The sequence below is a fragment of the Heterodontus francisci genome, chromosome 39 (genome assembly GCF_036365525.1).
Source record: "Heterodontus francisci isolate sHetFra1 chromosome 39, sHetFra1.hap1, whole genome shotgun sequence".
Classification (NCBI taxonomy): domain Eukaryota; kingdom Metazoa; phylum Chordata; class Chondrichthyes; order Heterodontiformes; family Heterodontidae; genus Heterodontus; species Heterodontus francisci.
In genome coordinates, this window is record NC_090409.1 from 38,094,067 (window position 1) to 38,121,433 (window position 27,367).

At 54.9% G+C, this 27,367-nt stretch overlaps 1 protein-coding gene across 1 annotated transcript in view; it reads right to left on the reverse strand.

Annotated features, from left to right (window-relative positions):
- Positions 1-27,367, reverse strand: part of cadm4 (cell adhesion molecule 4) — a 141,210-nt gene that overhangs the window by 16,421 nt on the left and 97,422 nt on the right. The window contains exon 6 of the mRNA XM_068018504.1: positions 14,273-14,445. Coding sequence (XP_067874605.1) covers positions 14,273-14,445 — 173 coding nt within the window. The remainder of the gene's footprint in view (positions 1-14,272; positions 14,446-27,367) is intronic.

Sequence of the window (27,367 nt, forward strand, 5' to 3'; positions counted from 1 at the left end):
CTGAGGGACTTGAGGTTGTTTTCGTTGGAGAGAAGGAGGTGGAGAGGTGACTTAATAGAGACATATAAGATAATCAGAGGGTTAGATAGGGTGGATAGTGAGAGCCTTTTTCCTCGGATGGTGATGGCAAACACGAGGGGACATAGCTTCAAGTTGAGGGGTGATAGATATAGGACAGATGTCAGAGGTAGTTTCTTTACTCAGAGAGTAGGAAGGGCGTGGAACGCCCTGCCTGCAGCAGTAGTAGACTCGCCAACTTTAAGGGCATTTAAGTGGTCATTGGATAGACACATGGATGAAAATGGAATAGTGTAGGTCAGATGGTTTCACAGGTCGGCGCAACATCGAGGGCCGAAGGGCCTGTACTGCGCTGTAATGTTCTAATCTAATCTTAAAAACCGACCTCTTTGGTCGCCGGTCCCTAATATCTCCTGATGTGTCTCGGGGTCAAATTCTGGTTGAAACCACTTCCTTTTACATTAAAGATACTGTCTGGATATTGAAGTTGTGGGGATTACTGTGTGGGATTGACATGTGGAATAATATTTACAGGAGATAGCCACAAAGAGATACTGGGGGATGAATGGAGACGGAACATCAGAGCCTAACAAGGATTTCAAGGTCGATACTTTCTGTCAGTCATTCTCGTTATTTAGCGTGAGGCTAATACCTTAAGGCTTCTGAATCTTTGGACAGGAAAACAGTGAGTCTCTCTGTTAGATTTAGGACGTGTATTTCATTGACTATGAGACAGAAAGATCAGGGTACAACCTCAGCACTGGCGTGGCTGCATCTGTAACTGGTCAGGACAGTGGATTCACAAAGGAAAACGTACTCTCTCCATGCTTCGAGATATCACACCTCTGACAGTGCAGCACTCCCTCAGTGCTGGCGCTGGGACCATCGGCCTAGATTTTGTGCCCAATTCCTCTGGAATGCAATTTGAATCCACTTCAGATTTCCAGCATCCGCAGTATCTTGCTTTTTGTCCAGAGATTATGGGCTCAATCTCTCCTTGTAGGGCAGGCCTCTCACAACAACAACAACTTAACTTGATATAACACCTTCAACACAATAAAACATCTCATAACAGGAGCGTTATAAAACAATATGAGACCGTGTGAGGCCGAGTTAGACTGATTTTTGATTGACAAGGGGGTTCAGGGTTAGGAGCGGGGTCGGGGGGGGAGGGGAGCAGTCAGGAAAGTGGAGTTGAGGCCGCAACCAAATCAGCCATGACCATATCGAATGGTGGAGCAGGCTCGAGGGGCCAAATGGCCTTCTCCTGTTCCTAAGTCCAATGTTGCTAAAGGCCTATAAGGAGATGTTAGGTCAGATGACCAAAGAGGTAGGTTTGAGGGAATGTGGAGAGGTTGAGAGAAGGTATTCTAGAATTTGGGTCCCAGGCAATTGAAGGCACAGTCACCAATGGTGGAGCGATTATAATCAGGGATGTTCAAGAGGTCAGAATTAGAGAAGTACAGATATCTTGGAGGGTTTTAGGGAATGGAGGAGGTTACAGAGATAGGGAGGGCTGTAGGGGATGGAGGAGGTTACAGAGATAGGGAGGGGTGCAGGGGCTGGAGGAGGTTACAGAGATAGGGAGGGGTGCAGGGGCTGGAGGAGGTTACAGAGATAGGGAGGGTTGTAGGGGCTGGAAGAGGTTACAGAGATAGGGAGGGTTGTAGGGGCTGGAGGAGGTTACAGAGATAGGAAGGGGGTGAGGAGGCCATGGAGTGATTTGAAAACAAGGATGTGAATTTGAAAATGGGAGGTGTTACCGGACTGGGAGTCAGTGTAGGTCAGTGAGTAACAGGGGGTGACGGATGAACGGGACTCGGTGTGGATTCGGACACGGGGACAGCAGAGTTTGGGATGAGCTGAAGTTTACGGAGGGTAGAATGTGGGAGAGCAATCAGGAGAGCGAATGAGGGTTTCAGCAGCAGATGAGCTGAGACAGGGGGCGGAGTCGGGTGATGTTACCAAGGTGGAAATGGACGATCTTAGTGATGGGGCGGATATGAGGTCGGAAACTCATCTCGGGGTCAAATGTGACACCAAGGTCGTGAACCGACTGGTTTAATCTCAGACAGTTGCCAGAGAGGGGGATGGAGTTAGGAGTTAGGGAACGGAGTTTGGAGCGGGGACTGAAAACAATAGCTTCCATCATCCCGATATTTAACTGGAGGAAATTTCTGCTGGTCCAGTTCTGGATGTCGGATAAACAGTCTGATAATTTACGAAGAGTGGGAGGAATCGGGAGAGGTGGTGGTGAGGTAGAGCTGAGTGTCGTCTGTACATGTGAAAACTAACACTGTGCTTTCGGATGATGTCGCCGAGGGGGCAGCAGGTAGATGGGAGACGGGAGGGGGTCCGAGGATCGATCCTTGGGGGGGGACACCAGAGGTAACGGTGTGGGAGCAGGAAGAGAAGCCATTGCAAGTGATTCTCGGGCTACTATTTGATATATAAGAATGGAACCAGGTGAGAGCAGACCCACCCAGCTGGACGACAGTGGAGGAGTGTTGGAGGAGGACGGTGTGGTCAACCGTGTCAAAGGCTGCAGACCAGTCGAGAAGGGAAAGTTGACATATGTCACAGTCACATAGGATGTCATTAGTGACTTTGATCAGTCCAATAAACCTTTGTTGCATTTCCTATAAGGCAAGTATATCCTTCCTTAGATAAGGAGACCAAAACTGTACACAATACTCCAGGTGTGATCTCAGCAAATTATAGCAAAACATCCTTATTCTTATAGTCAAATCCTTTTGCAGTGACCAACAAACCTTTTGCCTCCCCAATCACTTGGGGAAACAAGTCAATGGGGAATCGGAGACAGTGAACAGGGAAACATGTGATATAATCTGCGATGCAGATCTCTCAGCACTCTTGGCAAATATTTATCTCAATAAATCAAACTTGCTTGCTCAATGCTCACATGACTGTTTCAGAAAGGTTACTCAGTCCCTCTCTGTAGATCAGACTGAAGCAATTGGAAATTAAACCTTTTTTGGTGCAAAACTCTATTTATCTTCCTGTCAAATGGTTCATTGCCGAAATCGTAAAACAAATCACAGATTGAAACAAAATATTCTTCTTTCTGTGGATCCCAGGGCAGGAGTTACACGGTGGTTAGATACAGAGTAAAGAAAAAGAAAAAAACAAAAACGGTGGTTAGATACAGAGTAAAGCTTCCTCTACACTGTCCCCATCAAACACTCCCAGGACAGGTACAGCACGGGGGTTAGATACAGAGTAAAGATCCCTCCACACTGTCCCCATCAAACACTCCCAGGACAGGTACAGCACGGGGGTTAGATACAGAGTAAAGCTCCCTCTACACTGTCCCCATCAAACACTCCCAGGACAGGTACAGCACGGGGGTTAGATACAGAGTAAAGATCCCTCCACACTGTCCCCATCAAACACTCCCAGGACAGGTACAGCACGGGGGTTAGATACAGAGTAAAGATCCCTCTACACTGTCCCCATCAAACACTCCCAGGACAGGTACAGCACGGGGGTTAGATACAGAGTAAAGCTCCCTCTACACCGTCCCCATCAAACACTCCCAGGACAGGTACAGCACTGGGATTGGCTGGTCAATTTGGAGCACTTCCTGCCAGCAATCAGGGGGAGCAGCTGCACCTGTGTTGCAGCAATTGCAGAGTGGAGAGTGGAGAGTGGAGAGTGGAGCAACTGGGGAGAGGAGAGTGGAATAACTGCAAAGAGGTGACGAGAGTGGAGACAGCTGTATTGACTGTGGAACTGTTGCACTTTTTCAACGATTAAGAAGACCTGCAAGTCATTTTGGAGAGGTGGGTGTTGGAGCACCAGAGAACTGTTGGTTGTTTGGACTGTTGGGGGAGGGAGAAGGCACCGGAAGATCCAGGGGTGGGGCTGCCAAATTCTATAGGGAGCCCCTGGACTAGCTCTTGTGTTTATCTGCCATCCTGCACAAAAGGGGCTCCCTCCCCACCCCCAACTGTGTGGCTCGGGACGGCTGGAGCTGCCCGGCTGAAGAAAATCCTTACACAACAACAGAAAAGGGAGAGAACCGGGCGGCTCTAACCGACCCGGGCGAATGAACCCTCCCCTAACTGGAAGAGTGGAGTGTCGACTCTGCAGGAAGGTGCTCCAACCACCAATTGAAGTGTAACATCCTTGCAGCTGTTCTCTCTCTTCCATCACTCGGCCACCTATCCTCTCCTCTCCTTGTCCCTTTCAATCCTATCCTCCTCTACTCCCATCCCCCCCTCCCCCATCATATTGCTGTGTTAAAGAAAACTGTCGTGTGCTTTGTTTCTTGGGGGTGGGCGTAGCTCTGCGACCCCATGGCAAGCCCCTCTTCGCCGGTGGCGGGGCCTTCCCGTTCATATGCTGCTGCGGCTGCTGCAGCTGCACCTGTTGCCCCGTCACCGTTTGCTTTATTAACATCGAAGCATGGGGTCAAGAGCTACGTCCACCCGAACATGACCATAGAGGCATGCGTGAAAGCAATGGCCGAGGTTGTCGGCCCTTCGGCCATTGTTGCAGCCTCTAAAATGTACGGGAAGGCAGTGTTTTTTCTGAAGACCGAGCGGGCGGTGTCCCTGGCTCTGAGCAAGGGGCTCACCGTGGGCGGGACCTTTCTGCCAGTGGACCCCCTGGAGGCCACTGCGTAAAGGCTCATTCTATCCAATGTCCCGCCCTTCATTCCTGGTGAGCTCCTCCTTCCCCACCTGCACCATCTGGGGGAGGTAAAGACGGGGCTCACCCCAGTCCCGCTCGGTCTTCAGGAGAACAGCCTCCGACACGTGTACTCTGTCCGCCCCGCCAGTTATTCATGCAGCTGGCGCGGGAGGAGGTTACAGAGGGCCACTTTTATGTAGAATTCCAGGGGACGGCCTACCGCGTCTTCTGGACCTTGGACGGGGTGCGGTGCCATGTCTGTAAGGGGGTGGGGCATGTTCGTAAGAACTGCCCCAACCTCCCGGCTGCCAACTCCAACTCGGCGGCCCAGGGTGGCGACGCTGCACCTCCTCCCACCCCCCCTACACCTCCACCAGATACCATTCAGTCGGTACTGGAGGCTGTGGTTTTCACGGCCTCCGGCAGGGAGGGGGGTGACTGTCCAAGTGGAAGGAAGGCACGGAGGAGAAATAAACATCGAGAGGCGCGTCCCCTGGACACCGTGACACTACCCGAGTCTGAGCTCAGCCCAAGGCCCGATCTCGGGAAGTCAACTTGCCCCAGGGCTGGGCTCAGGCTCAGGCCCAGGGTGAATAAAAAAAAGGAGAGTGTGGAGGTGGAGGCCTCTGATGATATGGAGGTCTCTGAGCCTCCGCACACAACTGGGAAAAAGAGAAGGCACCCCTCCACAGAGGTAACAAGGGGCCCTGAGGCGCAGGGCCCATCTGTTGGAGGGGAGCTGTCTCCTGTTTCGGGTCCCCAGGTTTCCTCTACCGCCACCACCAAGGCTGCAAAGTCCGGGCAGGAGGACTCTATTCCTCAGGATGGAGGGGAGAGGAAGGCCCCGGTACTTGAGGCCCCTCCTGAAGGAGTAAGTGGGGCCCTGCTTGTGGTGGGGGAGCCTGGGGAAGCCGCACATTCCGCCACTGCTACTGGGTCGGGTGCCCTGAATGAAGGGGAGGGCGAGGCCCCAGAGGGTCGGGCCTCCCAGCCGGAGTCCACCACCAACCAGGAGACACCCGACCCAGTTATAACTGAGAATGCTGCCCCATCTGCTGGGCCTGTGGGTGCTGGCGGAGCGGGAGATAGCCTCCTCCCTCCGCCTCCAGTCTCGGCTCCGGCTGGTTTCCCGGAGTCCGGAACTTCTGTCTCCCCTGGACCACTCATTGGCCTGGGGACGGAGGTGGAGGGGGGTCCTGAACCGCTGGTGCCTACAGGCTCCAGTTTCACAATAGAACCCAGAGAGGACTCCTCCGCCATCGATCCTGGGGGTGGGATCGTGACGGAGGCGGGACCAGCTGGCGCGGCCGGGACGTCCGCCCCACAGTGTGTGGCAGATGTGTCGGCCGCTGGCGGTGACGACCCGGAGGAGGATGGGGATTCGGTGCGGGGCACGGAGGATGATCTTGATTCCATCGCCAGTGAGGTGGTGGAGTCCCTCGTGCCTCCCACCGAATCTCCTCTCATCCCCACGGCGGAACTCCGGGATTTCCTCGCGGCTTGCAGAGGTTGCCGCAATAAAGTTCAGCTGGCCCTCGACCGTTGGTCGAATCTGGCGCTGATCATACAGTCCGTCCGTGCCGCCCTTAAGCTAGCGGGCAAGCGCGCGGACGTGAAACTGGTTGAGAGGCGCCGTTTTAATGTGTTCCTCAATGGGTTCCTCAAACGGCTCGGCCGGAACTGCTCATCGGACCCAGGCCCCGAAACCCTCCTCGGGAGCCGGTCCCACACAACCCGAGCCGCCTCTCGGAAATGCCCTCCGTGCCATTCCAATCGGCGCGGAGGGGTTTCCTGTACGGGCTGCTCCTGCACACTCTCCACTTCCTCGCCCTCGTCAGCCGGCCGGACACGCCCTGGCGGTCCGCGTTGCCATCTGGCGGCGAGGGGAAACCCCGATGGAGGTCTCTCTACGCGTGAGTCTTCCCCCTTTACATCGGGGACCTGGGGTGGAGGGTGCTGCACAGAGCAGTCCCGTGCAATAGGCTTTTAAGTAGGTTCACGGACTCCCAGGCCACCTGTACTTTCTGCGGCCTGGACGAGTCCGTGTTCCACATTTATACGGAGTGTGCGAGGTTGCAGCCCCTCTTTGAGTATCTGAAGGGGCTGCTCCTCAAATTCTGGCTGCACTTCAGTCCCACGCTCCTGATCTTTGGGCACCCGGTGCGGAGGGGCTTGGGCCGGGAGGAGGATCTCCTCGTCGGTCTGCTCCTGGGCCTGGCCAAGGTGGCAATTCACAGGTCCAGGCTGCGGGCCGTCGGGGGGGTCCGTCCTCCCCGATTGCCTGCCCCTCTTCCGCGGTTACGTTCGCGCCCGGGTGTCCCTGGAAAAGGAGCATGCGGTGTCCGCCGGTACGCTTGAGGCCTTCCGCGACCGGTGGGCACCGCAGGGACTGGAGTGCATCGTCGACGCCGAGAATGGCATTTTAATTTGAGTTTTTGTTTATTTATCTGTTTTAATAAAGTTATTTTAAAACTGTAAATATGTACATAAAGGGGGCCTGAGGGATAAATGCCCCCTCGATGTGAAAAATATAAAAGGAAAAAAAAAAACGGGGGTTAGATACAGAGTAAAGCTCTCTCCACACTGTCCCCATCAAACACTCCCAGGACACGTACAGCACTGGGATTGGCTGCTCTCTGATTTGGGAGCCTGAGTGCATCAACGAGGTGCAGCTGACTGTTGCTGTGTGCACAGGTTGGAGGCTGCAGGCTGTGTGACTGCTGCAAGAGGGAGAGACTGAGACTGAAAGAAGGGTTTTTCCACATTTTCAACAAAGGAAGGAAGGCAGAGAACTGGAAGAACTGGAAGCTCTTTTGTGAGTTTGTTTTGTACTGAAAGTCTTTTTCATTGATTGTTGGGGGTGGGGAAAGAAGAGACCTGAAGACCTTGGGTGGGGCTGTATTGTTCAATAGGGAGCTCCTGTGTTTAACATCTTTGGATAGGGAGCTCCCTCCCCACCCCAACTATTAAGCCTGGGACAGCTGGAGCTGCCCAGGTGAAGAGACTTATTATCTGAACATCGAAGGAGGCGTGTGCCTGGGCAGCTTACAGCTGACCCAGGTGAAGACATCACCCCACCCTCCCAACTGGAAGACCAGCTACAAGACTTGTGCAATACTAACAAAGACTGATTCCTCTTGGCCTTCCTCTCCCTCAGCCTCTTCCCCTGTGCTACATCCTTTAAGTGTTACATTTTTGATTTATTGTATTTGCTCTTTTCTTTTTTTTTCTCTCAGCAAAGTGCTTGTAACTCTTCTACCCCATGACTTCTCAGTCCTCTCCGGTGGCGGGGCCCTCCTATGCTGCAGCAGCTGCGACAGCTGCTCCTGTGGCCCCGTCACCATTTAAAATCTTAACATCAAAGCATGGGGTGAAGAGTTACACCCATCCTAATATGACTATTGAGGCTTGTGTTAAGGCAATGGCCGTGGTTGTCGGCCCCTCGGCCATTGTTGCAGCCTCAAAGATGTATGGGAAGGCTGTGTTCTTCCTGAAGACCGAGCGGGCTGTGTCCCTCGCCCTAAGTACGGGGCTCACAGTGGGTGGGATTTTCCTGCCAGTGGACCCTCTGGGGGCCACTGCACATCGGGTAACCTTGTCGAACGTCCCACCCTTCATTCCTGATGAGCTCCTCCTCCCCCATCTACACCATCTGGGGGAGGTGAGGTCAGGGATCACCCCAGTCCCGCTTGGTCTTCGGGAGCACAGCCTCCGACATGTCAACTCCTTCCGCCGCCAGCTATTCATGCAGCTGGCGCGGGAGGAGGTCTTGGAGGGCCACTTCAGTATAGAGTTTCAGGGGACGGCCTACCGCGTCTTCTGGACCTCGGATGGAGCGCGGTGCCACGTCTGCAAGGGGGTGGGGCATGTTCGTAAGAACTGCCCCAACCTCCCGGCCGCCAGCTCCACCTCGGCGGCCCAGAGTGGTTCCACAGCACCTCCTCCCACTCCCCCCGCAGATCCAACAGACACCGCTCAGTCGGTTCCGGAGGCTGTGGTTTTCACAGCCTCTGGTGGGGAGGGGAGCGTCCGTCCGAGCGGAAGGAAGACGCGGGGAAAAAAGAAACATCATGAGGCGCGTCCCCTGGACACTTTGACTCAACCCGAGCCTGAGCTCAGCCCAAAGCCCATTCCCATGGAATCCACCTGTCCCAGGGCTGGGCTCAGGCCCAGGGTGACTAAAAAGGGAAAAAAGGGTGCGGAGGCGGAGGCCTCTGATGACATGGAGGTCTCTGAGTCTCCGCGCCCAAGTGCGAAAAAGAGGAGAAGGCACCCCTCCACAGAAATAACACAGGGCCCTGAGGTGCAGGGCCCATCTGTTGGAGGGGAGCTGCCTCCTGTTTCTGGTCCTCAGGTTCCCCCTACCGCCACCACCAAGGCTGCAAAGTCCGGGCAGGAGCACTCTATTCCTCAGGATAGAGGGGAGGGGATGGCCCCGGTACATGAGGCCCCTCCTGAAGGAGTAAGTGGGGCCCTGCTTGTGGTGGGGGAGCCTGGGGAAACCGCCCATTCCGCCACTGCTACTGGGTCGGGTGCCCTGAATGAAGGGGAGGGCGATGCCCCAGAGGGTCGGGCCTCCCAGCCGGAGTCCACCACCAACCAGGAGGCACCCGACCCAGTTATAACTGAGAATGCTGCCCCATCTGCTGGGCCTGTGGGTGCTGGCGGAGCGGGAGATGGCCTCCTCTCACCGCCTCCAGTCTCGGCTCCGGCTGGTTTCCCGGAGTCCGGAACTTCTGTCTCCCCTGGACCAGTCATTGGCCTGGGGATGGAGGTGGAGGGGGGTCCTGAACCGCTGGTGCCTACAGGCTCCAGTTTCACAATAGAACCCAGAGAGGACTCCTCCGCCATCGATCCTGGGGGTGGGATCGTGACGGAGGCGGGACCAGCTGGCGCGGCCGGGACGTCTGCCCCACAGTGTGTGGTGGATGTGTCGGCCGCTGGCGGTGACGACCCGGAGGAGGATGGGGATTCGGTGCGGGGCACGGAGGATGATCTTGATTCCATCGCCAGTGAGGTGGTGGAGTCCCTCGTGCCTCCCACCGAATCTCCTCTCATCCCCACGGCGGAACTCTGGGATTTCCTCGCGGCTTGCAGAGGTTGCCGCAATAAAGTTCAGCTGGCCCTCGACCGTTGGTCGAATCTGGCGCTGATCATCCAGTCCGTCCGTGCCGCCCTTAAGATAGCGGGCAAGCCCGCGGACGTGAAACTGGTTGAGAGGCGCCGTTTTAATGTGTTCCTCAATGGGGTGCTGGGGGAGTGGAGGGCCAGGTGCACTTCCACTCCCTCCTCAGAGTGAGGTGTTTGTGACGGGTTTTAATTACCTTTGACATGAAGATAACCATAGCCAGCCTCAACATCAACGGCAGCAGAGGGGCTCACCGCAGATTTCACAATCTCTCAGTCCTTAGGGAAGGGAGATACGCGGTGAGCTTTCTGCAGGAAACCCACACCGTTCCGGGAGACGAAGCCACCTGGCTCCTGGAGTGGCAGGGTGGGGTCTACATGAGTCACCTCACCCCTATTTCTAGTGGGGTGGCTATCTTGTTGGCCCCGACTTTTCAGCCGGAGATCTTGGGGGTCAAGGAGCTAGTGCCGGGCCGCTTGCTCCACCTCGCCGTTCGCCTGGGTAGCGTGCCGCTCCACTTTGTGAACGTGTATGCGCCCAGGCCCGGCGCTTTGCAAGCGCGCTTCTTTGAAGAAGTGTCCGCTCTCTTGAGCTCCATCGATAGCGGCGAGTGCATCATTCTCGGGGGGGATTTTAACTGCACCCTCGAGGTGGGGGATCGCTCCGGTCCCCAGCGCGGCCAAGCGTCGGTGGAGAAGTTGAGGGGACTGATCAGCTCCCTTAACTTGGTGGACGTCTGGCGGAATCTCCATCCCGACTCCAGCGCCTTCACGTGGAGGTCTGGAGGAGGGGGGTCGCGAATCGACCGCCTCTACATTTCGCAGGCGTACGTCTCCCGTGTCTCGGCGGCCTCCATGCGGCTGGTGCCGTGCTCGGACCACCGCCTGGTGTGGGCGGAGTTCACTCCGCTCCGCACGCGGGCGGGGTCTGCGTACTGGCACTTTAACAACCGGCTGCTGGAGGACGTGCGATTTCGGGACTCGTTCTGTCGATTCTGGGCCGACTGGAGAAGGAAGCAGGGGGGCTTCCCCTCCTTGAGGCTATGGTGGGATGTGGGCAAGACTCACATCCGCGTCTTCTGTCAGGAGTACGCGAAGGGGTCGACCAAGAGGCGGGAAGCCGAGGTCGGGCGCCTTGAGAGGGAGGTGCTCGACTTGGAATCCCGCCTCGGTCATGCCGTCGCGGACCCGGCCCTGTGGCAGGCGTACAAAGAGAAGAAGGGCGCGCTGAGGAACCTGCAGCTCATAGGGTCCCGAGGCGCGTACGTGAGGTCGCGGATCCAGATCCTGGAAGATTTGGACCGCGCCTCACCCTTCTTCTACTCGCTGGAAAAATGGCGGGGGGTCCGTAAGCAGCTCGTCGAGCTGCTGGCCGACGACGGATCCTCCATCACGGATCCGGAGGGAATGGGCCTCCTGGTCCGGACTTATTACAGTGCGTTGTTCTCTCCGGATCCGTCCAGCGAGGATGTGCGCAGAGTTTTGTGGGAGGACCTGCCGCAGGTCAGCCCGGAGGGCGCCGAAGGATTGGAGGCTCCGCTCACGTTGGCGGAGCTGACTGGCGCCCTCCACCAGCTCTCGAGGGGCAAATCCCCAGGGCTGGATGGGTTGACCGTGGAGTTCCTCAGGGCGTTCTGGGACGTCCTGGGGGACGATTACGCGCGGGTCCTGGGGGAAAGCCTGGCGACTGGGGAGATGCCCCTCTCGTGGCGCAGGGCGGTCATCGTCCTGCTGCCGAAGAGGGGCGATCTCCGCCTGCTTAAAAACTGGCGTCCGGTCTCCCTCCTCAGCACGGATTATAAGATCTTTGCCCGGGCTATGTCTACCCGCCTGGGCTCCGTGCTGGCCCACATGATCCACCCCGACCAGTCCTACACGGTCCCGGGCCGGTCCATCCAGGACAACATCCACCTGGTCCGGGACCTGATCCATCTTTCCCAGAGGACTGGTCAGTCGGTCGCCTTTCTCTCCCTCGATCAGGAGAAGGCGTTCGACAGGGTGGATCACGATTACCTTTTCGGGACTCTGCGCGCTTTCGGACTCGGGCCGCATTTCGTGGCCCGGGTCCGACTTTTATACGCCGCCGCAGAGTGTCTAGTCAAAGTTAACGGGTCCTTGACGGCGCCCCTTCGATTTGGGAGAGGAGTGCGTCAGGGGTGCCCCATGTCCGGCCAATTGTATACCATCTGCGTGGAGCCCTTCCTGTGCCTGCTTCGCAGGAGGTTGACGGGATTGGCTCTGCGCGAGCCGGCCATGCGGGTCGTCCTCTCGGCTTACGCCGACGACGTGCTCCTCGCAATCACAGATCCCGTTGACTTGCGGAGGATGCGCGACTGCCAGCAGACCTTTTCTGCCGCGTCCTCCGCGAGGATCAATTGGGAGAAATGTTCCGGACTCCTGGTTGGTCAGTGGCGGGTGGACTCCCTGCCGGAGGAGATGACACCTTTTGCGTGGAGCACCACGCACCTCCTCTATCTGGGAGTCCACCTTAGCCCCGCTGAGGAAGCCTGGCCGGCAAACTGGCAGGAGTTGGAGGCGAAAGTCACCGCTCGGCTGGGGCGCTGGACAGGACTGCTCCGAGTGCTTTCCTACAGGGGCCGAGCGTTGGTCATAAACCAACTGGTGGCCTCCATGCTGTGGTACCGGTTGGTCACTTTGGCCCCGCCCCCTGTATTTGCCACCAAGATCCAGAAGAAACTCGTCGATTTCTTCTGGGGCAAGAGGAAACACTGGGCCTCTGCCGCGGTCCTGAGTCTCCCGATCGAGGAGGGCGGTCAGTCGCTGGTGTGCGTCCGCACCCAGGCTGCGACTCTCCGCCTTCGGCCCCTGCAGAGATACCTGTACGTCGAGCGTCCTCCCAGATGGTGTGCGCTGGCGACGTATTTTTTCCGCCAGTGTCACTGCCTTCAAGACGACACGCAGCTCCCGGTGGAGTCCGTTAGCCGCGCCTCTCTGAGGGAGTTGCCTGTCTTTTACCGGGATCTTTTCCGAGTCTGGAACATGGTCGCCTCCAGTCAGGGCGCTCCCCCGCCGGCGGAGGAGAGCGCCTCGGCTGTCCGGGCGGCTGACTCCGGGGACGGTCCGGCGGGCGGAGGAGTAGCCGGAACCCCCGGGACGCCCCTCACTGCGGGTGGCGAGGGGGCTCGGGAGTGCGGAGCGATTCCGGCCGAGCTGACTCCCGCTCGGCCGGAACTGCTCATCGGACCCAGGCCCCGAAACCCTCCTCGGGAGCCGGTCCCGCACAACCCGAGCCGCCTCTCGGAAATGCCCTCCGTGCCATTCCAATCGGCGCGGAGGGGTTTCCTGTACGGGCTGCTCCTGCACACTCTCCACTTCCTCGCCCTCGTCAGCCGGCCGGACACGCCCTGGCGGTCCGCGTTGCCATCTGGCGGCGAGGGGAAACCCCGATGGAGGTCTCTCTACGCGGGAGTCTTCCCCCTTTACATCGGGGACCTGGGGTGGAGGGTGCTGCACAGAGCAGTCCCGTGCAATAGGCTTTTAAGTAGGTTCACGGACTCCCAGGCCACCTGTACTTTCTGCGGCCTGGACGAGTCCGTGTTCCACATTTATATGGAGTGTGCGAGGTTGCAGCCCCTATTTGAGTATCTGAAGGGGCTGCTCCTCAAATTCTGGCTGCACTTCAGTCCCACGCTCCTGATCTTTGGGCACCCGGTGCGGAGGGGCTCGGGCCGGGAGGAGGATCTCCTCGTCGGTCTGCTCCTGGGCCTGGCCAAGGTGGCAATTCACAGGTCCAGGTTGCGGGCCGTCGGGGGTTCCGTCCTCCCCGATTGCCTGCCCCTCTTCCGCGGTTACGTTCGTGCCCGGGTGTCCCTGGAGAAGGAGCATGCGGTGTCCGCCGGTACGCTTGAGGCCTTCCGCGACCGGTGGGCACCGCAGGGACTGGAGTGCATCGTCGACGCCGAGAATGGCATTTTAATTTGAGTTTTTTGTTTATTTATCTGTTTTAATAAAGTTATTTTAAAACTGTAAATATGTACATAAAGGGGGCCTGAGGGATAAAGGCCCCCTCGATGTGAAAAATATAAAAGGGGCCTGGGGTATAAAGGTCACCTTGTAAAAAAAAAACAAAAAAAAACGGGGGTTAGATCCAGAGTAAAGCTCCCTCTACTGTCCCCATCAAACACTCCCAGGACAGGTACAGCTCTCGATGAATACTGTGAATGGTTCTGTGAATTGGATAAGTATCTGAAGGCGGGCAGTGGAAACAGCTGATATATCTTTCTCACTCTCTCCCTCTCAGTCTGTGTCTCTCAGTCTTTCTCTCCCTGATTTTCTCTCCGTCTCTGTTTCTCTCTCTGTTTCTACGCCCACCGCCTCTTGTGCCATCACCTCTGACACCCTCCTCCGCGCTCCCTACCCAACACCCTTGTCACATCCACCGGGAAACCCTCCTCCCACTCGCGCCCTCCATCCTCCCTCCCTCCCTCCCTCCCCACTGCCGGCCACTCACCGTAGACGACCAGGACATACTCGTCCGCTGACCTCCCGAGCTCGTTCTCGGCCTCACAGACGTACGTGCCGTTATCGAGCGTGCTCAGTCCGGTGATGGTCAGTCGGTTGCCGCGTTGCTCCGCGCGGCTGGGCACCGTGTCATTGAGGCGGCTCCACACGACATTGGCGGGCCTGGGCAAGTTCAGAGCGACAGAAACAGTTGCTTAATTCGCTGCAGGTCACAAGAAGCAGAATCATCAAACTCTGACAGCACAGGAGGAGTCCATTCGGCCCATCGTCCCTGTGCTGGCTCTTTGAAAGATCTATCCAATTAGTCCCCACTCTCCCCCCCTGCTCTTTCCCCCATCTCCCTGCAAATTTTCCTCCTTCCATTATTTCTCCCAATTCCCCCTTTTGAAAGTTACTATTGAATCTGCTTCCACCGCCCTTTCAGGCAGCGCGTTCCAGATCACAACAACTCACTGCGTCAAAAAAATTCTCCTCCTCTCCCCCCCCCTCTGGTTCTTTTACCCATTATCCTCAATCTGTGTCCCTCTGGTTACTGACCCTCCTGTCACTGGGAACAGTTTCTCCTCATTTACTCCAGCAAAAACCCCTCATGATTTTGAACGCCTCGATTAAATCTCCCCCTTAACCTTCTCTGCTGTAAGGAGAACAATCACAACGAGTCTTGACGCCACACTGGGTGTCCCCTATGGCGGGAGACTAGGTGCTGCACTGAGATGCACCATGTAAGACTTCATCAGACGTCAGTTAGTGATTGATGGTTTGGTTTTTGGAGGAGGTGGAGGATGAGGGAATTGCGGAGTTCTGGATGAGAGAGGACTAAAGCAGCTCATGACTCAGTCATTTCGGAGGTTTTCTCTACCCGAGTGTCAGCTTCATCACCCTATGTGGAATACTGCCTCACTGGTAACTACCCGGCAATGTGGAAGGTGCTGTCTAAGGAGTCTTGGTGAGTTGCTGCAGTGCATCTTGTAGATGGTACACACTGCTGCCACTGTGTGTCGGTGGTGGAGGGAGTGAATGTTTGTGGATGGGGTGTCAATCAAGCGAGCTGCTTTGTCCTGGATGGTGTCGAGCCTCTTGAGTGTTGTTGGAGCTGCACCCATCCAGGCAAGTGGAGAGTATTCCATCACACTCCTGACTTGTGCCTTGTAGATGGTGGACAGGCTTTGGGGAGTCAGGAGGTGAGTTTCTCACCGCAGGATTCCCAGCCTCTGACCTGCTCTTGTAGCCACAGTATTTATATGGCTACTGCAGTTCAGTTTCTGGTCAATGGTAACCCCCAGGATGTTGATAGTGGGGGATTCAGCGATGGTAATGGCATTGAATCACAGAATAATACAGTGCAGAAGAGGCCCTTCGGCCCATCAAGTCTGCACCGATGCATTAAAACACCTAACCTGTCTACCTAATCCAGCACTTGGCCCATAGCCTTGAATGTTATGACATGCCAAGTGCTCATCCAGGTACTTTTTAAAGGATGTGAGGCATCCCGCCTCCACCACCCTCCCAGGCAGTGCATTGCAGACCATCACCACCCTCTGGGTAAAAAAGTTCTTCCTCGAGTCCCCCTTAAACCTCCCACCCCTCACCTTAAACTTGTGACCCCTCGTAACTGACCCTTCAACTAAGGGGAACAGCTGCTCCCTATCCACCCTGTCCATGCCCCTCATAATCTTGTACACCTCAATCAGGTCACCCCTCAGTCTTCTCTGCTCCAGCGAAAACAACCCAAGCCTATCCAACCTCTCTTCATAGCTTAAATGTTCCATCCCAGGCACCATCCTGGTGAATCGCCTCTGCACCCCCTCCAATGCAATCACATCCTTCCTATAATGTGGCGGCCAGAATTGCACACAGTACTCCAGCTGTGGCCTTACCCAAGTTCTGTACAACTCCAACATGACCTCCCTGCTTTTGTAATCTATGCCTCGATTGATAAAGGCAAGTTTCCTGAATGCCTTTTTCACCACCCTATTAACCTGCCCTTCTGCCTTCAGAGATCTATGGACAAACACGCCAAGGCCCCTTTGTTCCTCGGAACTTGCCAGTGTCAGGCCATTCATTGAATACTTCCGTGTCACATTACTCCTTCCAAAGTGTATCACCTCACACTTTTCAACATCAAATTCCATCTGCCACTTTTCTGCCCATTTGATCATCCCGTCTAGATCTTCCTATAACCTAAGACACTCCACCTCACTGTTAACCACTCGGCCAATCTTTGTGTCATCCATGAACTTACTGATCCTACAACCCACATAGTCATCTCTGTCGTTAAAATAAATGACAAATAGGGGACCCAGCACAGATCCCTGTGGTACACCACTGGACATTGGCTTCCAGTCAATAACACAACCGTCTGTCATCACTCTCTCTCTCCTGCAGCTAAGCCAATTTTGAATCCATCTTATCAAGTTACCTTGTATCCCATGTGCATTTGCTTTCTTGATAAGTCTCCCATGTGGGACCTTGTCAAAGGCTTTGCTGAAATCCATGTAAACTACATCAACTGCACTACCCTCATCGACACACCTGGTCACATGCTCAAAAAATTCAATCAAATTTGTTAGGCATGACCTCCCTCTGACAAAACCATGCTGACTATTCCTAATCAAATTTTGCCTCTCCAAGTGGAGATAGATTCTCTCCTTCAGAATTTTCTCCAATAGTTTCCCTACCACTGATGTGAGACTCACTGGTCTGTAGTTCCCTGGCTTATCTCTACAACCTTTCTGAAATAGTGGGACCACATTAGCTGTTCTCCAGTCCTCTGGCATCTCCCACGTGGTCAGAGAGGAATTAAAAATTAGGGTCAGAGCCCCTGCAATCTCCACCCTCGCCTCCCACAGCATCCTGGGACACAAATCGTCCGGACCTGGTGATTTGCCCACTTTTCAGCCTTCCAAAACCTCCAATACCTTGTCACTCCCGATGACGATTTGCTCAAGAACCTCACAGTCTCTCTCCCTGAGTTCCATATCTACATCCTCATTCTCTTGTGTGAAGACAGATGTGAAGTATTCGTTCAACACCCGAACAAAGTACTCTGGCTCCACCCACAAATTTCCCACTTTACTCCCTAATGGGGAGATGGTTAGATTCTCTCTTGTTGGAGATGGTCATTGCCTGGCACTTGTGTGGCGCGAATGTTACTTGCCACTTATCAGCCCAAGCCTGGATATTGTCCAGGTCTTGCTGCATTTCTACACGGACTGCTTCAGTATGATAAGACAGTGAGGGAGATCAGTAAATACTGGGCTCAGAATAAGACATCTGCATAGACAAGGGGATGGATGAGGGCACCCAAATAATGTCACTGAGATACAGATAATGAAAAATAAATCAGGTGGCATTGGGGAATTGTTGAATCATGCACCCTCTGTGCAAATGTTTCTTTGGAGGCTTTCTGATATTTGAAAAAGATCCTATTTAAAATAACAGATAACAGGGTCACTTTTTTATATCGTTTAATGGATCAGCTGGAGATTTCACCAGATGATGAATTACCGGGAGCAATTACATGAAGGCTAACATCGCGCAAATAATAATTGTATGAAGATTAATAGATGACAGGAACTGATAAAGTGGCAGATTTTGAATGGTTAGGAGTGAATTCAGGTTTAACCTTCTCATTTTCTGTTTTAATGCCTCCAGGGCCTCCTCATCCCCTCTTCCTATCTCCGTAACCTCCTCCAGCCCCGACAACCCTCCCTATCTCTGTAACCTCCTCCAGCCCTACAACTCTCCCTATCTCTGTAACCTCCTCCATCACCAACAACCCTCCCTATCTCTGTAACCTACTCCAGCCCCTACAACCCTCCCTATCTCTGTAACCTCCTCCAGTCCCTACAACCCTCCCTATCTCTGTAACCTCCTCCAGCCCCTACAACCCTCCCTATCTCTGTAACCTCCTCCAGTCCCTACAACCCTCCCTATCTCTGTAACCTCCTCCATCACCAACAACCCTCCCTATCTCTGTAACCTACTCCAGCCCCTACAACCCTCCCTATCTCTGTAACCTCCTCCAGTCCCTACAACCCTCCCTATCTCTGTAACCTCCTCCATCACCAACAACCCTCCCTATCTCTGTAACCTCCTCCAGTCCCTACAACCCTCCCTATCTCTGTAACCTCCTCCATCACCAACAACCCTCCCTATCTCTGTAACCTCCTCCAGTCCCTACAACCCTCCCTATCTCTGTAACCTCCTCCAGCCCCTACAACCCTCCCTATCTCTGTAACCTCCTCCAGTCCCTACAACCCTCCCTATCTCTGTAACCTCCTCCATCACCAACAACCCTCCCTATCTCTGTAACCTCCTCCAGTCCCTACAACCCTCCCTATCTCTGTAACCTCCTCCAGCCCCTACAACCCTCCCTATCTCTGTAACCTCCTCCAGTCCCTACAACCCTCCCTATCTCTGTAACCTCCTCCAGTCCCTACAACCCTCCCTATCTTTGTAACCTCCTCCAGTCCCAACAACCCTCCCTATCTCTGTAACCTCCTCCAGTCCCTACAACCCTCCCTATCTCTGGAACCTCCTCCAGCCCCTACAACCCTCCCTATCTCTGTAACCTCCTCCAGTCCCTACAACCCTCCCTATCTCTGTAACCTCCTCCAGTCCCTACAACCCTCCCTATCTCTGTAACCTCCTCCAGCCCCTACAACCCTCCGAGATCTCGGCCCTCCTCCAATTCCGCCCTCTTGTCCATCCCCCGATTCCCATCGCTCCACCATTGGCGGCCGTGCCTTCAGCTGCCTGGGGCCCTAAACTCTGGAATGCCCTCCCTGAACCTCTCCGCCTCTCTCTCTCCTCCTTTAAGACACTCCTTAAAAACCGACCTCTTTGACCGAGCTTTTGGTCGCCGGTCCCTAATATCTCCTGACGTGGCTCGGGGGTTCAAATCTTCATCCCAATGGCCTGGGATGTTTTGATTGGTGAAGGGCGCTATATAAATGAAAGTTCTTGTAAATATAATGTTGAACGCTGATGATTGCCCCTTCACGAAACAGGAAGCATCGAGGTTTTCTGAATAGATTTCCAAGGAACAGAGACTTGCATTTCTCTCCCCTCAGGACATGCCAAAGGACTTCGCAACCAATGAAGTACTTTTTTGAAATGCGGTCACTGTTGTAAAGTGGGAATTGCAGCCAATTTGTGCACAGCAAGATCCCGCAAACGCCCATGTGACAACAAGTAGATCACCTGTTTTTTGTGATGTTAGTTAATGTTACATATTGGCCTCAGGGAGATTATACCCCCAGATATAACCCCCTTCAAATCAGGTATTTTAATTCAGCACTCTCTCAGTTAGCTGTTGGACTCGGGATTGAGGGCAGGTTTGTGAGTCGTGCTGGAGCCCACACTTGGCTGATGTAGAGGTTCGAGCAGATGCTGCAACAATGGCTGGATTCAGCCTTACCCCTTCTCTCAAACACAGGCCTTTGATCAACATTCAGGTATAGTGCAGGGCGTCAATCTCCTGCCTCGAAATCAGAAGATGAACTCATCATCCCAGCCAACACTCTCACTGCAGTACTGAGGGAGTGCTGCACTGTCGGAGGGTCAGTACTGAGGGAGTGCCGCACTGTCGGAGGGTCAGTACTGAGGGAGTGCCACACTGCCAAAGGGTCAGTACTGAGGGAGTGCTGCACTGTCGGAGGGTCAGTACTGAGGGAGTGCTGCACTGCCAAACGGTCAGTACTGAGAGAGTGCTGCACTGTCGGAGGGTCAGTACTGAGGGAGCGCTGCACTGTCGGAGGGTCAGTACTGAGGGAGTGCCACACATCCAGATGCTCAGTACTGAGGGAGTGCTGCACTGTCGGAGGGTCAGTACTGAGGGAGTGCTGCACTGTCGGAGGGTCAGTACTGAGGGAGTGCTGCACTGTCGGAGGGTCGGTACTGAGGGAGCGCTGCACCGTCGGAGGGTCAGTACTGAGGGACTGCTGCACTGCTGGAGGGTCATTACTGAGGGAGTGCTGCACTGTTGGAGGGTCAGTACTGAGGGAGTGCTGCACTGTCGGAGGGTCAGTACTGAGGGAGTGCCACACTGCCAGAGGGTCAGTACTGAGGGAGTGCTGCACTGTCGGAGGTGCCGTCTTTCAGATGAGACATTAAACCGAGGCCCCCGTCTGCCCTCTCAGGTGGGTGTAAAAGATCCCACGGCCACTATTTGGAAGAAGAGAGGGGGAGAGTTCTTCCCGGAGCCAATATCCAACCCACATATCTCAAAGAGACGATCACATTGCTGTTTGTGGGATCTTGCTGTGTGCAAATTGGCTGCTGGGTTTTCAACATCACAACCTTGACTGCCTTTCAAAATTGCAACTTGTCTGACTGTGTGGGAACGGTGAAAGGCACAAGCTTTTACTGACAATGAATGAAAATGTCGAGCAGATTGTTGAACAATGTTGCCCACGCAGACGCCTCTGGTGGGATATTTGAAGGATATTTGTCCTGTGTACATGAATGAATTTTGGAAAATGGTAAAGGCTGTGAGCACAGTGACATTTAGACCCTGTGCTTTTATGTTCACTCCAAGGTCGCACACTCTCCTTGTCAAATCTCGAGCACAGTGCCCGCTCCACTTTTCCGTAGCTTCACTCATCTCCAATTTTACCCGATCGGACAGAACAAAGGGAAGGGTGAGCCATTCCAGATGGGATGCTTCTGGCTGATAGCTGACTGTGACTAAATTCTTGCCACCAGCTCAGAACAGATGGTCTACAGAATGCAGTGTTCTCAACACAGGTTCAGACATGTGACACTGCATTGCAGAATTACTTTGTTCAATGTGCGACATAGCATGGGGCAGTGGGGTCATAGAGAGAGGGAGGGTTGTAGGGGCAGTGGGGTCATAGAGAGAGGGAGGGTTGTAGGGGCAGTGGGGTCATAGAGAGAGGGAGGGTTGTCGGGGCTGGAGGAGGTTATGGAGATAGGGATGCTTGTGGGGGCTGGAGGAGGTTATAGAGATAGGGAGGGTTGCAGGGGCTGGAGGAGGTTATGGAGATAGGGAGGGTTGTAGGGGCTGGAGGAGGTTATGGAGATAGGGAGGGTTGCAGGGGCTGGAGGAGCTTATGGAGATAGGGAGGGTTGTAGGGGCTGGAGGAGGTTATGGAGATAGGGAGGGTTGTAGGGGCTGGAGGAGGTTATGGAGATAGGGAGGGTTGCAGAGGCTGGAGGAGGTTATGGAGATAGGGAGGGTTGCAGGGGCTGGAGGAGGTTATGGAGATAGGGAGGGTTGTAGGGGCTGGAGGAGGTTACGGAGATAGGGAGGGTTGTCGGGGCTGGAGGAGGTTACAGAGATAGGGAGGGTTGTAGGGGCTGGAGGAGGTTACAGAGAAAGGGAGGGTTGTAGGGGCTGGAGGAGGTTACAGAGATAGGGAGGGTTGTAGGGACTGGAGGAGGTTACAGAGATAGGGAGGGTTGTCGGGGCTGGAGGAGGTTACAGAGATAGGGAGGGTTGTCGGGGCTGGAGGAGGTTACAGAGATAGGGACGGTTGTCGGGGCTGGAGGAGGTTACAGAGATCGGGAGGGATGTAGGGACTGGAGGTGGTTACAGAGATAGGGAGGGTCGCAGGGGCTGGAGGAGGTTACAGAGATAGGGAGGGTTGTTGGTGCTAGAGGAGGATACAGAGATAGGGAGGGTTGTAGGGACTGGAGGAGGTTACAGAGATAGGGAGGGTTGTGGGACTGGAGGAGGTTACAGAGATAGGGAGGGTTGTAGGGACTGGAGGAGGTTACAGAGACAGGGAGGATTGTAGGGGCTGGAGGAGGTTACAGAGATAGGGAGGGTTGTAGGGACTGGAGGAGGTTACAGAGATAGGGAGGGTTGTCGGGGCTGGAGGCGGTTACAGAGATAGGGAGGGTTGTAGGGACTGGAGGAGGTTACAGAGATAGGGAGGGTTGTAGGGACTGGAGGAGATTACAGAGATAGGGAGGGCTGTTGGGGCTGGAGGAGGTTACAGAGATAGGGAGGTTTGTAGGGGTTGGAGGAGGTTACAGAGATAGGGAGGGTTGTACGGACTGGAGGAGGTTACAGAGATAGGGAGGGTTGTAGGGACTGGAGGAGGTTACAGAGATAGGGAGGGTTGTAGGGACTGGAGGATATTACAGAGATAGGGAGGGCTGTTGGGGCTGGAGGAGGTTACAGAGATAGGGAGGGCTGTAGGGACTGGAGGTGGTTACAGAGATAGGGAGGGTTGTAGGGACTGGAGGAGGTTACAGAGATAGGGAGGGTTGTGGGGACTGGAGGAGGTTACAGAGATAGGGAGGGTTGTAGGGACTGGAGGAGGTTACAGAGATAGGGAGGGTTGTAGGGACTGGAGGAGGTTACAGAGATAGGGAGGGTTGTAGGGACTGGAGGAGGTTACAGAGATAGGGAGGGTTGTAGGGACTGGAGGAGGTTACAGAGATAGGGAGGGTTGTCGGGGCTGGAGGCGGTTACAGAGATAGGGAGGGTTGTACGGACTGGAGGAGGTTACAGAGATAGGGAGGGTTGTAGGGACTGGAGGAGATTACAGAGATAGGGAGGGCTGTTGGGGCTGGAGGAGGTTACAGAGATAGGGAGGGTTGTAGGGACTGGAGGAGGTTACAGAGATAGGGAGGGTTGTAGGGACTGGAGGATATTACAGAGATAGGGAGGGCTGTTGGGGCTGGAGGAGGTTACAGAGATAGGGAGGGCTGTAGGGACTGGAGGTGGTTACAGAGATAGGGAGGGTTGTAGGGACTGGAGGAGGTGACAGAGATAGGGAGGGTTGTGGGGACTGGAGGAGGTTACAGAGATAGGGAGGGTTGTAGGGACTGGAGGAGGTTACAGAGATAGGGAGGGTTGTAGGGACTGGAGGAGATTACAGAGATAGGGAGGGCTGTTGGGGCTGGAGGAGGTTACAGAGATAGGGAGGGCTGCAGGGACTGGAGGAGGTTACAGAGATAGGGAGGGTTGTAGGGACTGGAGGAGGTTACAGAGATAGGGAGGGTTGTTGGTGCTGGAGTAGGGTATAGTGATAGGGAGGGATGTAGGGGCTGGAGGAGGTTACAGAGATAGGGAGGGTTGAAGGGACTGGAGGAGGTTACAGAGATAGGGAGGGTTGTAGAGGCTGGAGGAGGTTACAGAGATAGGGAGGGTTGTAGGGACTGGAGGAGGTTACAGAGATAGGGAGGGTTGTAGGGACTGGAGGAGGTTACAGAGATAGGGAGGGTTGTAGGGACTGGAGGAGGTTACAGAGAAATGGAGGGTTGTAGGGACTGGAGGAGGTTACAGAGATAGGGAGGGTTGTAGGGACTGGAGGAGGTTACAGAGATAGGGAGGTTTGTTGGTGCTGGAGTAGGTTACAGAGATAGGGAGGGTTGTAGGGACTGGAGGAGATTACAGAGATAGGGAGGGCTGTTGGGGCTGGAGGAGGTTACAGAGATAGGGAGGGCTGTTGGGACTGGAGGAGGTTGCAGAGATAGGGAGGGTTGTAGGGGCTGGAGGAGGTTACAGAGATAGGGAGGGTTGTACGGACTGGAGGAGGTTACAGAGATAGGGAGGGTTGTAGGGACTGGAGGAGGTTACAGAGATAGGGAGGGTTGTAGGGACTGGAGGATATTACAGAGATAGGGAGGGCTGTTGGGGCTGGAGGAGGTTACAGAGATAGGGAGGGCTGTAGGGACTGGAGGTGGTTACAGAGATAGGGAGGGTTGTAGGGACTGGAGGAGGTTACAGAGATAGGGAGGGTTGTCGGGACTGGAGGAGGTTACAGAGATAGGGAGGGTTGTAGGGACTGGAGGAGGTTACAGAGACAGGGAGGGTTGTAGGGACTGGAGGAGGTTACAGAGATAGGGAGGGTTGTCGGGACTGGAGGAGGTTACAGAGACAGGGAGGATTGTAGGGGCTGGAGGAGGTTACAGAGATAGGGAGGGTTGTAGGGACTGGAGGAGGTTACAGAGATAGGGAGGGTTGTCGGGGCTGGAGGCGGTTACAGAGATAAGGAGGGTTGGAGGGACTGGAGGAGGTTACAGAGATAGGGAGGGCTGTTGGGGCTGGAGGAGGTTACAGAGATAGGGAGGGTTGTTGGTGCTGGAGGAGGTTACAGAGATAAGGAGGGTTGTTGGTGCTGCAGGAGGTTACAGAGATAGGGAGGGTTGTAGGGGCTGGAGGAGGTTACAGAGATAGGGAGGGTTGTTGGTGCTGGAGGAGGTTACAGAGATAGGGAGGGTTGTTGGTGCTGGAGGAGGTTACAGAGATAGGGAGGGTTGTAGGGGCTGGAGGAGGTTACAGAGATAGAGAGGGTTGTTGGTGCTGGAGGAGGGTACAGAGATAGGGAGGGATGTAGGGGCTGGAGGAGGTTACAGAGATAGGGAGGGTTGAAGGGACTGGAGGAGGTTATGGAGATAGGGAGGGTTGTAGGGGCTGGAGGAGGTTATGGAGATAGGGAGGGTTGCAGGGGCTGGAGGAGGTTATGGAGATAGGGAGGGTTGTAGGGGCTGGAGGAGGTTATGGAGATAGGGAGGGTTGTCGGGGCTGGAGGAGGTTATGGAGATAGGGAGGGTTGTAGGGGCTGGAGGAGGTTATGGAGATAGGGAGGGTTGCAGGGGCTGGAGGAGGTTTTGGAGATAGGGAGGGTTGTAGGGGCTGGAGGAGGTTATGGAGATAGGGAGGGTTGTAGGGGCTGGAGGAGGTTATGGAGATGGGGAGGGTTGTAGGGGCTGGAGGAGGTTACGGAGATAGGGAGGGTTGTCGGGGCTGGAGGAGGTTATAGAGAGAGGGAAGGTTGTAGGGGCTGGAGGAGGCTATGGAAATAGGGTGGGTTGTCGGGGCTGGAGGAGGCTATGGAAATAGGGTGGGTTGTCGGGGCTGGAGGAGGTTATAGAGAGAGGGAAGGTTGTAGGGGCTGGAGGAGGTTACGGAGATAGGGAGGGTTGTCGGGGCTGGAGGAGGTTACAGAGATAGGGAGGGTTGTAGGGGCTGGTGGAGGTTACAGAGAAAGGGAGGGTTGTAGGGGCTGGAGGAGGTTACAGAGATAGGGAGGGTTGTAGGGGCTGGAGGAGGTTACAGAGATAGGGAGGGTTGTCGGGGCTGGAGGAGGTTACAGAGATAGGGACGGTTGTCGGGGCTGGAGGAGGTTACAGAGATAGGGAGGGATGTAGGGACTGGAGGTGGTTACAGAGATAGGGAGGGTTGTAGGGGCTGGAGGAGGTTACAGAGATAGGGAGGGTTGTTGGTGCTGGAGGAGGATACAGAGATAGGGAGTGTTGTAGGGACTGGAGGAGATTACAGAGATAGGGAGGTTTGTCGGGACTGGAGGAGGTTACAGAGATAGGGAGGGTTGTAGGGACTGGAGGAGGTTACAGAGATAGGGAGGATTGTAGGGGCTGGAGGAGGTTACAGAGAAAGGGAGGGTTGTAGGGACTGGAGGAGGTTACAGAGATAGGGAGAGTTGTAGGGACTGGAGGAGGTTACAGAGATAGGGAGGGTTGTCGGGACTGTAGGAGATTACAGAGATAGGGAGGGCTGTAGGGACTGGAGGAGGTTGCAGAGATAGGGAGGGTTGTAGGGGCTGGAGGAGGTTACAGAGATAGGGAGGGTTGTAGGGGCTGGAGGAAGTTACAGAGATAGGGAGAGTTGCAGGGGCTGTAGGAGGTTACAGAGATAGAGAGGGTTGTAGGGGCTGGAGGAGGTTACAGAGATAGGGAGAGTTGCAGGGGCTGGAGGAGGTTACAGAGATAGGGAGAGTTGTAGGAGCTGGAGGAGGTTACAGAGATAGCGAGAGTTGTAGGGGCTGGAGGAGGTTACAGAGATAGGGAGGGTTGTTGGTGCTGGAGGAGGTTACAGAGATAAGGAGGGTTGTTGGTGCTGCAGGAGGTTACAGAGATAGGGACGGTTGTAGGGGCTGGAGGAGGTTACAGAGATCGGGAGGGTTGTTGGGGCTGGAGTAGGTTCCAGAGATAGGGAGGGTTGTAGGGGCTGGAGGAGGTTACAGAGATAGGGAGGGTTGTTGGTGCTGGAGGAGGTTACAGAGATAAGGAGGGTTGTTGGTGCTGGAGGAGGTTACAGAGATAGGGAGGGTTGTCGGGGCTGGAGGAGGTTACAGAGATAGAGAGGGTTGTTGGTGCTGGAGGAGGGTACAGAGATAGGGAGGGTTGTAGGGGCTCAACTAGGTTGCAGAGATAGGCAGGTTTGTTGGTTCTGGAGGAGGTTACAGAGATAGGGAGGATTGTAGGGGCTGGAGGATGTTACAGAGAAAGGGAGGGTTGTAGGGACTGGAGGAGGTTACAGAGATAGGGAGAGTTGTAGGGACTGGAGGAGGTTACAGAGATAGGGAGGGTTGTCGGGACTGTAGGAGATTACAGAGATAGGGAGGGCTGTAGGGACTGGAGGAGGTTGCAGAGATAGGGAGGGTTGTAGGGGCTGGAGGAGGTTACAGAGATAGGGAGGGTTGTAGGGGCTGGAGGAAGTTACAGAGATAGGGAGAGTTGCAGGGGCTGTAGGAGGTTACAGAGATAGAGAGGGTTGTAGGGGCTGGAGGAGGTTACAGAGATAGGGAGAGTTGCAGGGGCTGGAGGAGGTTACAGAGATAGGGAGAGTTGTAGGAGCTGGAGGAGGTTACAGAGATAGCGAGAGTTGTAGGGGCTGGAGGAGGTTACAGAGATAGGGAGGGTTGTTGGTGCTGGAGGAGGTTACAGAGATAAGGAGGGTTGTTGGTGCTGCAGGAGGTTACAGAGATAGGGACGGTTGTAGGGGCTGGAGGAGGTTACAGAGATCGGGAGGGTTGTTGGGGCTGGAGTAGGTTCCAGAGATAGGGAGGGTTGTAGGGGCTGGAGGAGGTTACAGAGATAGGGAGGGTTGTTGGTGCTGGAGGAGGTTACAGAGATAGGGAGGGTTGTTGGTGCTGGAGGAGGTTACAGAGATAGGGAGGGTTGTCGGGGCTGGAGGAGGTTACAGAGATAGAGAGGGTTGTTGGTGCTGGAGGAGGGTACAGAGATAGGGAGGGTTGTAGGGGCTCAACTAGGTTGCAGAGATAGGCAGGTTTGTTGGTTCTGGAGGAGGTTACAGAGATAGGGAGGGTTGTTGGTGCTGGAGGAGCTTACAGAGATACGGAGG